We start from the raw sequence: 14,252 nt of genomic DNA on the forward strand, positions 1-14,252 counted from the left end.
AGGAGGTCTACAATCAAGCTTCTACTAGAAGAGACCTTTAAGAAATGTTCTTCTGGAATCAAGCTTATTCCAGAAGGGTTCAAGTTCTTCTAGAAGACTTCTACATCGATCTTCTTTGAGATGAAGTCTAGAATCAAGGTTCTACTAGCAGGTTCTTCTACAGGAGGTTCAATCAAAGTTCTACTACCAAGAGGTTCAGATTCTATATTCAGATTCTTCTGTAAGAAATCTACAATCAAGCTTCGACTTACCAGATTCGGCCACTTGGGAAATATGGACCCCCTGCTCTCGCGCCATGAATCCCAAAACGGAAAAGATGGCAAATCCAGCCACAAAGCTGGTTATACTATTCAGGAAACAGAGAGCGATGCAGTCCCTGAAGATGAAAAGGAAAGACAATGCCCGGTCAGATTTGGGAACTTAGTCAAGAGGCAAAGCGAGTGGGATGGTGGTTCAGCATACAAATGGCTTCCCCCTTAGTCGGGGCTGAGCCTGGGCCTGTGAATGTCTGAATACCTATAGCAGTTGTTGTTGTATCTATTGTAGCTTCCCAGCGCCGTCAGGCAACCTTGACAGATGGCGTAGGAGAAGAAAATTTGGGTCCCGGCATCCATCCAGACCTGCAGTGGAGAAAAAGCACAATTACCATAACGGTAACAGTAGATCTGGGCTTTGTGATACAGTCTTAGCCAGGTATCTAAGCTCTTCATGTGTGATACTGTCAGCTGAGCTGTGTATCTCATTCTGTCTTGTTAATACTCCCCACCAAATAATTGTGCATTCGTTATTTCCCATGACCCACCTCACCTGAGGGTCCTGGAGTCTTGTGATGTCAGGCTTCAGATAAAACATGATTCCCTCGTATGCTCCGGGTAGAGTGACCCCTCGGATCAGCAGGACAATGAGCATCACATAGGGAAATGTGGCTGTGAAGTACACCACCTGACACAAGGGGGCGGTATTAAGAACACACTGTTACATATCATTCGAAATAGGTCATAGGGCTCCTGTTGTGACAGGGTCATGGAGTTTGGGGTCTTGGAGTGATGGGACATGATTTTCAGAAATTGGCCTCTTGTTTTACCCCATAGCGGTACCATCATATAATCAATAATCCATGAAGAAACCACTAGAATTAATAACGCCCCATCCGATGTCCCATCAGTCTATCCCCAAATAACAATCAATGATAAGGTCCAGGGTTCACCTTTCCAGTAGACTTGACTCCTTTCCAGATGCAGAAGTAGCAGATGATCCAGGCCAGTAGCAGGCACAGGGCGAGCTCCCAGCGGACATTTCCCAGGTGCTCGATCCCGTCTGACAGGCCCAGTGCTCTACGTCTAGTAGTGAAGGTAATGATTATCACAGTATAAATCTATAGACATACAGAGGGATTGTGTTATACTATGTCATGCAGCACGGGCTTAGCCGACTTACTCCCAGAATTCCACAACAGGGGACGTAGCGTTGGCCGATGCTGTATAATTCTCGGAATATGCGATGTCGTCTACGCAATTTACTATATAAAAAGAGAAAGTCAGCTTAGTAACACGGATATGTATGATGTATCTGCTCATCACTCATACCCTCATATCTCAGGACTACTTACCTGTGTTCCAGGTGTTGTTGCAGTTGGCCCATGGAAGCTGAGATGTAAAGGAGCTGAAGAGATAAAACAGTGCCCAGGCCAGGATGACAATGTAGTAGATGTTCAGGTAGCTTTCAATCACCTGTGAGGCATAGCCAATACCTAATGGAAAGCAAATGATATATAGTATGTGACATATATGTAAATTATGTGTAATGTGGGTAATTGTAGACCCCATTACTGTCCCCCTCCTGCCAGATCCTTTCATATATGTATTGCTTCATAGCTGCCTACACATCATGATGACAATCTAATAGGTGTGTAGTAGATTCTTTCAATCACCTGTGAGGCATAGCCAATACCTAATGGAAAGCAAATGATATATAGTATGTGGCATATATGTAAATTATGTGTAATGTGGGTAATTGTAGACCCCATTACTGTCCCCCTCCTGCCAGATCCTTTCATATATGTATTGCTTCATAGCTGCCTACACATCATGATGACAATGTAATAGGTGTGTAGTAGATTCTTTCAATCACCTGTGAGGCATAGCCAATACCTAATGGAAAGGAAATGATATATAGTATGTGGCATATATGTAAATTATGTGTAATGTGGGTAATTGTAGACCCCATTACTGTCCCCCTCCTGCCAGATCCTTTCATATATGTATTGCTTTATAGCTGTCTACACATCATGATGACAATCTAATAGGTGTGTAGTAAATTCTTTCAATCACCTGTGAGGCATAGCCAATACCTAATGGAAAGGAAATTATATATAGTATGTGGCATATATGTAAATTATGTGTAATGCGGGTAATTGTAGACCCCATTACTGTCCCCCTCCTGCCAGATCCTTTCATATATGTATTGCTTTATAGCTGTCTACACATCATGATGACAATCTAATAGGTGTGTAGTAGATTCTTTCAATCACCTGTGAGGCATAGCCAATACCTAATGGAAAGGAAATGATATATAGTATGTGGCATATATGTAAATTATGTGTAATGTGGGTAATTGTAGACCCCATTACTGTCCCCCTCCTGCCAGATCCTTTCATATATGTATTGCTTTATAGCTGTCTACACATCATGATGACAATCTAATAGGTGTGTAGTAAATTCTTTCAATCACCTGTGAGGCATAGCCAATACCTAATGGAAAGGAAATTATATATAGTATGTGGCATATATGTAAATTATGTGTAATGCGGGTAATTGTAGACCCCATTACTGTCCCCCTCCTGCCAGATCCTTTCATATATGTATTGCTTCATAGCTGCCTACACATCATGATGACAATGTAATAGGTGTGTAGTAGATTCTTTCAATCACCTGTGAGGCATAGCCAATACCTAATGGAAAGGAAATTATATATAGTATGTGGCATATATGTAAATTATGTGTAATGCGGGTAATTGTAGACCCCATTACTGTCCCCCTCCTGCCAGATCCTTTCATATATGTATTGCTTTATAGCTGTCTACACATCATAATGACAATCTAATAGGTGTGTAGTAAATTCTTTCAATCACCTGTGAAGCATATCCAATTTCTAAGGGAAAGGAAATGATATATAATATTTGGCATATATGTAAATTATGTATAATGCAGGTAATTGTAAACCCCATTACTTTCCCCCTTCTGGCAGATCCTTTCATATATGTATTGCTTCATAGCTGTCTACATATCATGATGACAATGTAATAAGTGTGTAGTAGATTTTTTCAATCAGCTGTGAAGCATATCCAATTTCTAACGGAAAGGAAATGATGTATAGTATTTGACATATATGTAAATTATGTATAATGTGGGTAATTGTAGACCCCATTACTGTCCCCCTTCTGCCAGATCCTTTCATATGTGAATTGCTTCATAGCTGCCTACACATCATGATGACAATGTAATAGGTGTTCTATATTTATATATGTAATGATACTATAAATCTGCCCATATCTCAGGACAACCATCTAGTAGAGGTTGAGGTGGTTTCAGTCACCTGTGAGGCATAGCCAACACCTGTAAGGCACACAGCAAGTTTATTCCTGTATAATGACTGTGGTTAATGTAGACCCCATTACTGTCCCTCTTCTGCCAAATGCTTTCATATGTGCAATACTTTATAGCTGTCTAAAACATTTGAATGAGCAGGTTCAGGGAGCTTTTAGTCACCTTTAACGTAAAGCCAATACCTAAAAAAAGGGACTGATGGTTAGTATGTGGGTACATAGTAATGTACATCATGTATAATGGCTATGGGACTAGTGCAGACCCCCATCACTGTCCCTATTCTCCTTATCATATTATACATCTCTTTACCTCTGTCAAACACCCTAACATGACTACCTGTCTCTTCTCTCCTAGCTATTATACATCGGGAAGACCAGGTAGAAGATGTTCAGGTAGCTTTCACCTAAGAGGCACGGCCAATACCTAGTAGAAGGGGAATTATGTTTAGTGGGGCACATGGTAACATAACTTATGTATGACTAGGGTTGTGCAGACCCTATTAATGTCTCTCTTCTGCTAAATCCTAACAATACATGACTATCCAATGTAATACTTTATACCTGTCTATACATCAGGATGAAGGTAATAGGCAAGTAGGTGGCTTTCAGTCACCTGCCAAAAGTGCCAAATCTATACTACACAGGGTACACCGTCACATAATTCATTTATAATGGCAGTGGGGTTGGTGTGGACCCCATTGCTTTCCTTTTTTTGCTGGATTACATTTGCATTTCTGCATTACTAGATGAGTAGAGGTTCAGTATGTACCTAAGGGAATGTTACTTAGCTCATAAATTACAAGTGTTCGTTAAAGCCTTCGGGGGGGGGGGGGGGGGCACTCCATTAAGGTTACTTTCTGACACTAAGAATGTGTAATTGTCAGGTGGTGAAGACGTCATTGCCTGTGGCCATTGAATATGTATCCTTCCGGTTCTCTTCTTTGCAGACAACCTGGTCTTTCCAGGAGCCGAGGCACAGGTAGGTATGGCCCCGGGACACAAGGACTGCCTATTTTAATCCCCTTAAACTGTGTTACAATGTGTCCTAAACTGTGATATTACTCAGGACATGCTCAGAGCTATAAAACATTAGAAGGACATTCAACCAATTGTGTGATGTAAGGTTCCCATATATGTAGGGTTAGTGCAGACCCCATTACTGTTCCTATTAAATATCAAATATGCAATAATGTTAGATGTCTGCCGATACCTCCGGATAACCATTTAGTATACATCCAGGTAGTAAGGAGTGAGTATTCACCTAAGGGAATACTACTTAGGACATACATTACAAGTGTTCTTTAAGGCCTTCGGGGGGGGGGGGGGGGGGTTACACTCCATTACGGTTACTTTCTGACAATAGTTAGAGGGTGAAGACGTCATTGTCTGTGACCATTATATATTATCCTTTCGGACTCTCCTCTATGCAGACAACCTGGTCTGTATTACCAGGTAAGTAATACCCAGGGACACAAGGGTTCCCCATGTCAATCCCCTTAAACTGGTAGAAGAATGTGTCCTAAAACTGTAATATTAATCAGGACAGGCTCAAAGTTATAAAACATTAGAAGGACTTGAACCACTTGTGTTATGTTAGGTAAATAGATGTTGGGGTTACTGCAGATCCCATTGCGGTTCCTTTTTCTTTTCTCTCTGCAAATATCCCATAATATTCAATGTCTGCCCATACCTCAGGATAGCCATGTAGTGGACATTCGGGCACCTTTCAGACGCTTTCGAGGCATAGCCAATACTTAATAGAAAGTGAGGGATGTGCACTACATATCATAAACTGGACTGTAATTAATGTATAGCAGATGGACAGGACAGTCCCTGGAGGTTGTTGTCATCAATGGCCTCTTATAGAAGATATATGAAAGGGGAAGAACCTCTCTATCCAAAAAAAAAATAAAAATTCAAAAACATTTCCTGTCTGTATTACCACCAAGTCCACTAGGTGGCGCTCTATGACAACACAACTTCTACTAAAAGTCATAAAGAGCGTGAAGCGTAGAAAACAAAGTCAGTTTTCCAGGAGTGACGAATTCTTAGAATTTTATTGAATCTCCAGGGAATAATAAAAAACTTGTTATGAAGAATGTGATCCCAACGAATCTTCAGGGGAATAAAGGGGGGGGGGGGTTAAATGGAGACAGGGGGGGGGGTCCACAATACTAATCAGCTGATAAAAGGTGAAGTATCTGTGTGCGGGATGAGGTCATAGCTCCGGCTGTGTGATGGATGCTGACCCGTGTTGCCAGCCGCAGCCGTTTCTATGGCTCTTTGCCCCGTCAGGTCGTGTGAAAGTGGGTGAGGGATCGGCATGAAGAATGGGGCACACAATACTAACCTTCAAAGAGGGGGCAGATCTTCCTCCAGGCTGTCACCCCTCCCTGGCTGGTGTACTGGCCCAGCGCCGTCTCCAGGAAAAACACCGGAATACCGCAGGTGAAGAGGAAGATGAGGTACGGGATGAAGAAGGCTCCTGCCGACACAATGATACATAGATTTCAGGACTTTGTGCTGGGGGTTTGTTACAATGTATCAGTTTGGAGTTCGGGATGGTTTAGCTTGAAGAAACTCCGAAATTCGGATGCAATTGTAACAAATTGTATAAAGTTAGGCAGGGGGATACATGGGGACATGGGGGCCGTATGTGATATTTCAGCTCTATAATATGGTAACATTGGGGGGTGTAATATAAGGTAATGTGCCCTGTATATAGGGTATTGGGTATGGGTATTTTACGCCTGCGTGATAATGGACACAAGGGGGGAGTAATATACAGATATATATACAGGGGGTCATATAAGGGTATGGGCACTGTATAGGACTGTATAGGGGGTACTTGTGCACTATAGGGTAATAGCAGGGAGTCATATAAGGGTATGGGCACTGTATAGGGGGTACTTGTGCACTATAGGGTAATAGCAGGGGGTCATATAAGGGTATGGGCACTGTATAGGGGGTACTTGTGCACTATAGGGTAATAGCAGGGGGTCATATAAGGGTATGGGCACTGTATAGGGGAGACTTGTACACTATAGGGTAATAGCAGGGGGTCATATAAGGGTATGGGCACTGTATAGGGGGTACTTGTGCACTATAGGGTAATAGCAGGGGGTCATATAAGGGTATGGGCACTGTATAGGGGGTACTTGTACACTATAGGGTAATAGCAGGGGGTAATATAAGGGTATGGGCACTGTATAGGGGGTACTTGTGCACTATAGGGTAATAGCAGGGGGTCATATAAGGGTATGGGCACTGTATAGGGGGTACTTGTGCACTATAGGGTAATAGCAGGGGGTCATATAAGGGTATGGGCACTGTATAGGGGGTACTTGTGCACTATAGGGTAATAGCAGGGGGTCATATAAGGGTATGGGCACTGTATAGGGGGTACTTGTACACTATAGGGCAGTGGTGGCGAACCTATGGCACGGGTGCCAGAGGCGGCACTCAGAGCCCTTTCTGTGGGCACCCGGGCCATTGCCCCAGCACACCAGACGAGACTCAAAGAATCTTCCTGCAGTTCCAAGAAACTTAAAGGATGCTGCTTTCAGTCATATTTTGATACTTACTTGGGACTGTAGGAAGAGGGAGAATGAGTAGACAGGGTCGAATTATTTTTGGAGGACCTCCTGCTGGCCCTATGATGTGTTGCTGTCCTCAGGAGGCCAAAACGATTGAAAGTTGTTGAACAGGGAGCAATAAGTTACTGCTTTAATTCTTGGTTGACACCTCGCGATAAATAAGCGGGGTTTTGGGTTGCAGTTTGGGCACCCGGCTGCTAAAAGGTTCGCCATCACTGCTATAGGGTAATAGCAGGGGGGTCATATAAGGGTATGGGGACTGTATAGGGGGTACTTGTGCACTATAGGGTAATAGCAGGGGGGTCATATAAGGGTATGGGGACTGTATAGGGGGTACTTGTGCACTATAGGGTAATAACAGGGGGTCATATAAGGGTATGGGGACTGTATAGGGGGGACTTGTGCACTATAGGGTAATAGCAGGGGGTCATATAAGGATATGGGCACTGTATAGGGGGGACTTGTACACTATAGGGTAATAGCAGGGGGTCATATAAGGGTATGGGTACTGTATAGGGGGTACTTGTGCACTATAGGGTAATAGCAGGGGGTCATATAAGGGTATGGGCACTGTATAGGGGGTACTTGTGCACTATAGGGTAATAGCAGGGGGTCATATAAGGGTATGGGGACTGTATAGGGGGTACTTGTGCACTATAGGGTAATAGCAGGGGGTCATATAAGGATATGGGCACTGTATAGGGGGGACTTGTACACTATAGGGTAATAGCAGGGGGTCATATAAGGGTATGGGTACTGTATAGGGGGTACTTGTGCACTATAGGGTAATAGCAGGGGGTCATATAAGGGTATGGGCACTGTATAGGGGGTACTTGTTCACTATAGGGTAATAGCAGGGGGTCATATAAGGGTATGGGGACTGTATAGGGGGTACTTGTGCACTATAGGGTAATAGCAGGGGGTCATATAAGGGTATGGGCACTGTATAGGGGGGACTTGTACACTATAGGGTAATAGCAGGGGGTCATATAAGGGTATGGGTACTGTATAGGGGGTACTTGTGCACTATAGGGTAATAGCAGGGGGTCATATAAGGGTATGGGCACTGTATAGGGGGTACTTGTGCACTATAGGGTAATAGCAGGGGGTCATATAAGGGTATGGGCACTGTATAGGGGGAACTTGTACACTATAGGGTAATAGCAGGGGGTCATATAAGGGTATGGGTACTGTATAGGGGGTACTTGTACACTATAGGGTAAGAGCAGGGGGTCATATAAGGGTATGGGTACTGTATAGGGGGGACTTGTACACTATAGGGTAATAGCAGGGGGTCATATAAGGGTATGGGCACTGTATAGGGGGTACTTGTACACTATAGGGTAATAGCAGGGGGTCATATAAGGGTATGGGCACTGTATAGGGGGGACTTGTGCACTATAGGGTAATTACAGGGGGCCATATAAGGGTATGGGTACTGTATAGGGGGTACTTGTGCACTATAGGGTAATAGCAGGGGGTCATATAAGGGTATGGGCACTGTATAGGGGGTACTTGTGCACTATAGGGTAATAGGAGGGGGTCATATAAGGGTATGGGCACTGTATAGGGGGTACTTGTGCACTATAGGGTAATAGCAGGGGGTCATATAAGGGTATGGGCACTGTATAGGGGGTACTTGTGCACTATAGGGTAATTACAGGGGGCCATATAAAGGTATGGGTACTGTATAGGGGGTACTTGTGCACTATAGGGTAATAGCAGGGGGTCATATAAGGGTATGGGCACTGTATAGGGGGTACTTGTGCACTATAGGGTAATTACAGGGGGCCATATAAGGGTATGGGTACTGTATAGGGGGTACTTGTGCACTATAGGGTAATAGCAGGGGGTCATATAAGGGTATGGGCACTGTATAGGGGGGACTTGTGCACTATAGGGTAATTACAGGGGGTCATATAAGGGTATGGGCACTGTATAGGGGGGACTTCTACACTATAGGGTAAAAGCAGGGGGTCATATAAGGGTATGGGCACTGTATAGGGGGGACTTGTGCATTGTAGGGTAATTACAGGGGGCCATATAAGGGTATGGGCACTGTATAGGGGGTACTTGTGCACTATAGGGTAATTACAGGGGGTCATATAAGGGTATGGGCACTGTATAGGGGGGACTTCTACACTATAGGGTAATAGCAGGGGGTCATATAAGGGTATGGGCACTGTATAGGGGGTACTTGTGCATTGTAGGGTAATTACAGGGGGCCATATAAGGGTATGGGCACTGTATAGGGGGTACTTGTGCACTATAGGGTAATTACAGGGGGTCATATAAGGGTATGGGCACTGTATAGGGGGGACTTGTGCACTATAGGGTAATTACAGGGGGTCATATAAGGGTATGGGCACTGTATAGGGGGAATTTGTACACTATATGGTAATGGCCAGGGTTCATATAAGGGTATGAGCACTGTATAGGGGGTACTTGTGCACTATAGGGTAATAACAGGGGGTCATATAAGGGTATGGGGACTGTATAGGGGGTACTTGTGCACTATAGGGTAATAGCAGGGGGTCATATAAGGGTATGGGCGCTGTATAGGGGGTACTTGTGCACTATAGGGTAAGAGCAGGGGGTCATATAAGGGTATGGGCACTGTATAGGGGGGACTTGTACACTATAGGGTAATAGCAGGGGGTCATATAAGGGTATGGGTACTGTATAGGGGGTACTTGTACACTATAGGGTAATAGCAGGGGGGTCATATAACGGTATGGGCACTGTATAGGGGGTATTTGTGCACTATAGGGTAATTACAGGGGGCCATATAAGGGTATGGGTACTGTACAGGGGGTACTTGTACACTATAGGGTAATAGCAGGGGGTCATATAAGGGTATGGGTACTGTATAGGGGGTACTTGTACACTATAGGGTAAGAGCAGGGGGTCATATAAGGGTATGGGGACTGTATAGGGGGTACTTGTGCACTCTAGGGTAATAGCAGGTGGTCATATAAGGATATGGGCACTGTATAGGGGGTACTTGTGCACTATAGGGTAATAGCAGGGGGTCATATAAGGGTATGGGCACTGTATAGGGGGTACTTGTGCCCTATAGGGTAATAGCAGGGGGTCATATAAGGGTATGGGCACTGTATAGGGGGTACTTGTGCACTATAAGGTAATAGCAGGGGGTCATATAAGGGTATGGGTACTGTATAGGGGGTACTTGTGCACTATAGGGTAATAGCAGGGGGTCATATAAGGGTATGGGCACTGTATAGGGGGTACTTGTGCACTATAGGGTAATAACAGGGGGTCATATAAGGGTATGGGGACTGTATAGGGGGTACTTGTGCACTATAGGGTAATAGCAGGGGGTCATATAAGGGTATGGGCACTGTATAGGGGGTACTTGTGCACTATAGGGTAATAGCAGGGGGTCATATAAGGGTATGGGTACTGTATAGGGGGTACTTGTGCACTATAGGGTAATAGCAGGGGGTCATATAAGGGTATGGGTACGGTATAGGGGGTACTTGTACACTATAGGGTAATAGCAGGGGGTCATATAAGGGTATGGGTACGGTATAGGGGGGACTTGTACACTATAGGGTAATTACAGGGGGCCATATAAGGGTATGGGTACTGTATAGGGGGTACTTGTACAATATAGGGTAATAGCAGGGGGTCATATAAGGGTATGGGCACTGTATAGGGGGACTTGCACACTATAGGGTAATAGCAGGGGGTCATATAAGGGTATGGGAACTGTATAGGGGGTACTTGTGCACTATAGGGTAATAGCAGGGGGTCATATAAGGGTATGGGGACTGTATAGGGGGTACTTGTGCACTATAGGGTAATAGCAGGGGGTCATATAAGGGTATGGGCACTGTATAGGGGGGACTTGTGCACTATAGGGTAATAGCAGGGGGTCATATAAGGGTATGGGCACTGTATAGGGGGTACTTGTACACTATAGGGTAATAGCAGGGGGTCATATAAGGGTATGGGCACTGTATAGGGGGTACTTGTGCACTATAGGGTAATAGCAGGGGGTCATATAAGGGTATGGGCACTGTATAGGGGGGACTTGTACACTTTAGGGTAATAGCAGGGGGTCATATAAGGGTATGGGCACTGTATAGGGGGTACTTGTGCACTATAGGGTAATAGCAGGGGGTCATATAAGGGTATGGGCACTGTATAGGGGGTACTTGTGCACTATAGGGTAATAGCAGGGGGTCATATAAGGGTATGGGCACTGTATAGGGGGGACTTGTACACTATAGGGTAATAGCAGGGGGTCATATAAGGGTATGGGTACTGTATAGGGGGGACTTGTGCACTATAGGGTAATAGCAGGGGGTCATATAAGGGTATGGGTACTGTATAGGGGGGACTTGTGCACTATAGGGTAATAGCAGGGGGTCATATAAGGGTATGGGCACTGTATAGGGGGGACTTGTACACTTTAGGGTAATAGCAGGGGGTCATATAAGGGTATGGGCACTGTATAGGGGGTACTTGTGCACTATAGGGTAATAGCAGGGGGTCATAAAAGGGTATGGGCACTGTATAGGGGGTACTTGTGCACTATAAAGTAATAGCAGGGGGTCATATAAGGGTATGGGCACTGTATAGGGGGTACTTGTGCACTATAGGGTAATAGCAGGGGGTCATATAAGGGTATGGGCACTGTATAGGGGGTACTTGTACACTATAGGGTAATAGCAGGGGGTCATATAAGGGTATGGGCACTGTATAGGGGGTACTTGTGCACTATAGGGTAATAGCAGGGGGTCATATAAGGGTATGGGCACTGTATAGGGGGGACTTGTACACTTTAGGGTAATAGCAGGAGGTCATATAAGGGTATGGGCACTGTATAGGGGGTACTTGTGCACTATAGGGTAATAGCAGGGGGTCATATAAGGGTATGGGCACTGTATAGGGGGTACTTGTGCACTATAGGGTAATAGCAGGGGGTCATATAAGGGTATGGGCACTGTATAGGGGGTACTTGTGCACTATAGGGTAATAGCAGGGGGTCATATAAGGGTATGGGCACTGTATAGGGGGGACTTGTACACTATAGGGTAATAGCAGGGGGTCATATAAGGGTATGGGCACTGTATAGGGGGTACTTGTGCACTATAGGGTAATAGCAGGGGGTCATATAAGGGTATGGGCACTGTATAGGGGGGACTTGTACACTATAGGGTAATAGCAGGGGGTCATATAAGGGTATGGGCACTGTATAGGGGGGACTTGTACACTATAGGGTAATAGCAGGGGGTCATATAAGGGTATGGGTACTGTATAGGGGGTACTTGTGCACTATAGGGTAATAGCAGGGGGTCATATAAGGGTATGGGCACTGTATAGGGGGGACTTGTACACTATAGGGTAATAGCAGGGGGTCATATAAGGGTATGGGCACTGTATAGGGGGTACTTGTGCACTATAGGGTAATAGCAGGGGGTCATATAAGGGTATGGGCACTGTATAGGGGGGACTTGTACACTATAGGGTAATAGCAGGGGGTCATATAAGGGTATGGGCACTGTATAGGGGGGACTTGTACACTATAGGGTAATAGCAGGGGGTCATATAAGGGTATGGGCACTGTCTAGGGCAGTGATGGCAAACCTTTTAGACACAGAGTGCCCAAACTACAACCAAAACCCATGTATTTTTCACAAAGTGCCAATTCGACAATTTAAGCAGTAACTTATTACTCCCTGCTCTGTCACAGGTTTAAATTGTATAGGCACCCGAGGAAACCAATTCAGTAGAAAGAAGTAGAAGAAGTTTGGATTATCACTGTAGCTTCCTTCTGGGGTTCTGGGCTGCCTGGGAGTACAGGAGGCCTTGAATCCTGTCTGGCAAACTCTACCCTGGGGTGATGGCAAGGGTGCCCACAAAGAGGGCTCTGAGTGCCACCTCTGGCACCCGTGCCATAGGTTCGCCACCACTGGTCTAGGGGGTACTTGTGCACTATAGGGTAATAGCAGGGGGTCATATAAGCGTATGGGCACTGTATGGTGAATAAAAGGAGGTCATTTAGGGACATGAAATGTTGAGGCAATACTCGGGCATATTCCCAACCACCACTAGGGGGAGCTCACTGTATACAGACCTGAGCTCCCCCTAGTGGTGGCAGCAAGGTGATCATTTAGCAGCGCAATTATCCCGGATCCAAATTCCTCATCTTCAGGAAGAGGTCTAGGCCCTGGCAGCCCGTTATAGGGGTAGCCCAGGTCTGTGGGTGGGGGCAGCTCCTCTATAATATCCCATAGTCCTTGGCCCCATGCTGTTCCCTGAATCATACGTCATACGGAGCAGCGTGTAATGTGTGGGGGGCGCAATGTTCATAAACAAGATGTCTTATTCCTCCAGCATTAACCCCATCAGTGCCAGAACGATGCCGCCAGCCCCGTATGTAAGCAGGTTCTACAGCAGGGAAATAGTTAAAGAAACCCCCCATCTCTACTCTCTTAGCCCCTCCACTTCACCCCCCAAAAAAAGAACAATCTTGAAAGCAGCGGAAACTGGGAACAAAACAGTCTGTGAAGTGATCCGGAGATCCATTCTTCTACCTAACGAAGTGTGAAGCGAAGGCGCGGACCCCCCGCCGACACACAAAGGGTCAAACCGACTCACTCCCACCACTGCCATAGAGCCACAGAGCAAGGGGTTAATTCATTATGTATCACGCTGTCTAACGATGGCTGATTAATAGGCCCCTATAAAACAGCGGTGCAGCCCGGGGGCCGCCGACCTACGACCCTGGCCGTGACTTCAATGGATGACAAATGCTGGGAAATCTCCGAATAACACAGGATTCTTCCAGATTTTCGGCCATTATCTGCTGAACCGGACCACCCCGGGGTGCGAAAAACACAAATAATACCGTAATTCCGCGTCTGGGGGCTCTTAAAGGGGCGGTATACAAACTGCGCGGCCCCGAGTTACCCAAGACCCTGAATTTGGAGGATATTTGGATCCGGTGTCAGTGTTCACTGCTCCCTGGCCTTCCATTCATGAATGGATGAAGGATAGAGGACCTTGGAGGGGTCCTTGAT

At 45.5% G+C, this 14,252-nt stretch overlaps 1 protein-coding gene across 1 annotated transcript in view; it reads right to left on the minus strand.

Annotated features, from left to right (window-relative positions):
• LOC140125962 (sodium- and chloride-dependent betaine transporter-like) overlaps positions 1 to 14,252 on the minus strand; it is a 34,851-nt gene that overhangs the window by 5,001 nt on the left and 15,598 nt on the right. Inside the window, exons 3-9 of the mRNA XM_072144958.1 lie at positions 5,955 to 6,089; positions 1,610 to 1,750; positions 1,438 to 1,519; positions 1,208 to 1,340; positions 808 to 942; positions 517 to 620; positions 252 to 376 (exon numbers count right to left, since the gene is read on the minus strand). Coding sequence (XP_072001059.1) covers positions 252 to 376; positions 517 to 620; positions 808 to 942; positions 1,208 to 1,340; positions 1,438 to 1,519; positions 1,610 to 1,750; positions 5,955 to 6,089 — 855 coding nt within the window. The remainder of the gene's footprint in view (positions 1 to 251; positions 377 to 516; positions 621 to 807; positions 943 to 1,207; positions 1,341 to 1,437; positions 1,520 to 1,609; positions 1,751 to 5,954; positions 6,090 to 14,252) is intronic.

Source organism: Engystomops pustulosus, chromosome 4, assembly GCF_040894005.1.
Source record: "Engystomops pustulosus chromosome 4, aEngPut4.maternal, whole genome shotgun sequence".
Lineage (NCBI taxonomy): Eukaryota > Metazoa > Chordata > Amphibia > Anura > Leptodactylidae > Engystomops > Engystomops pustulosus.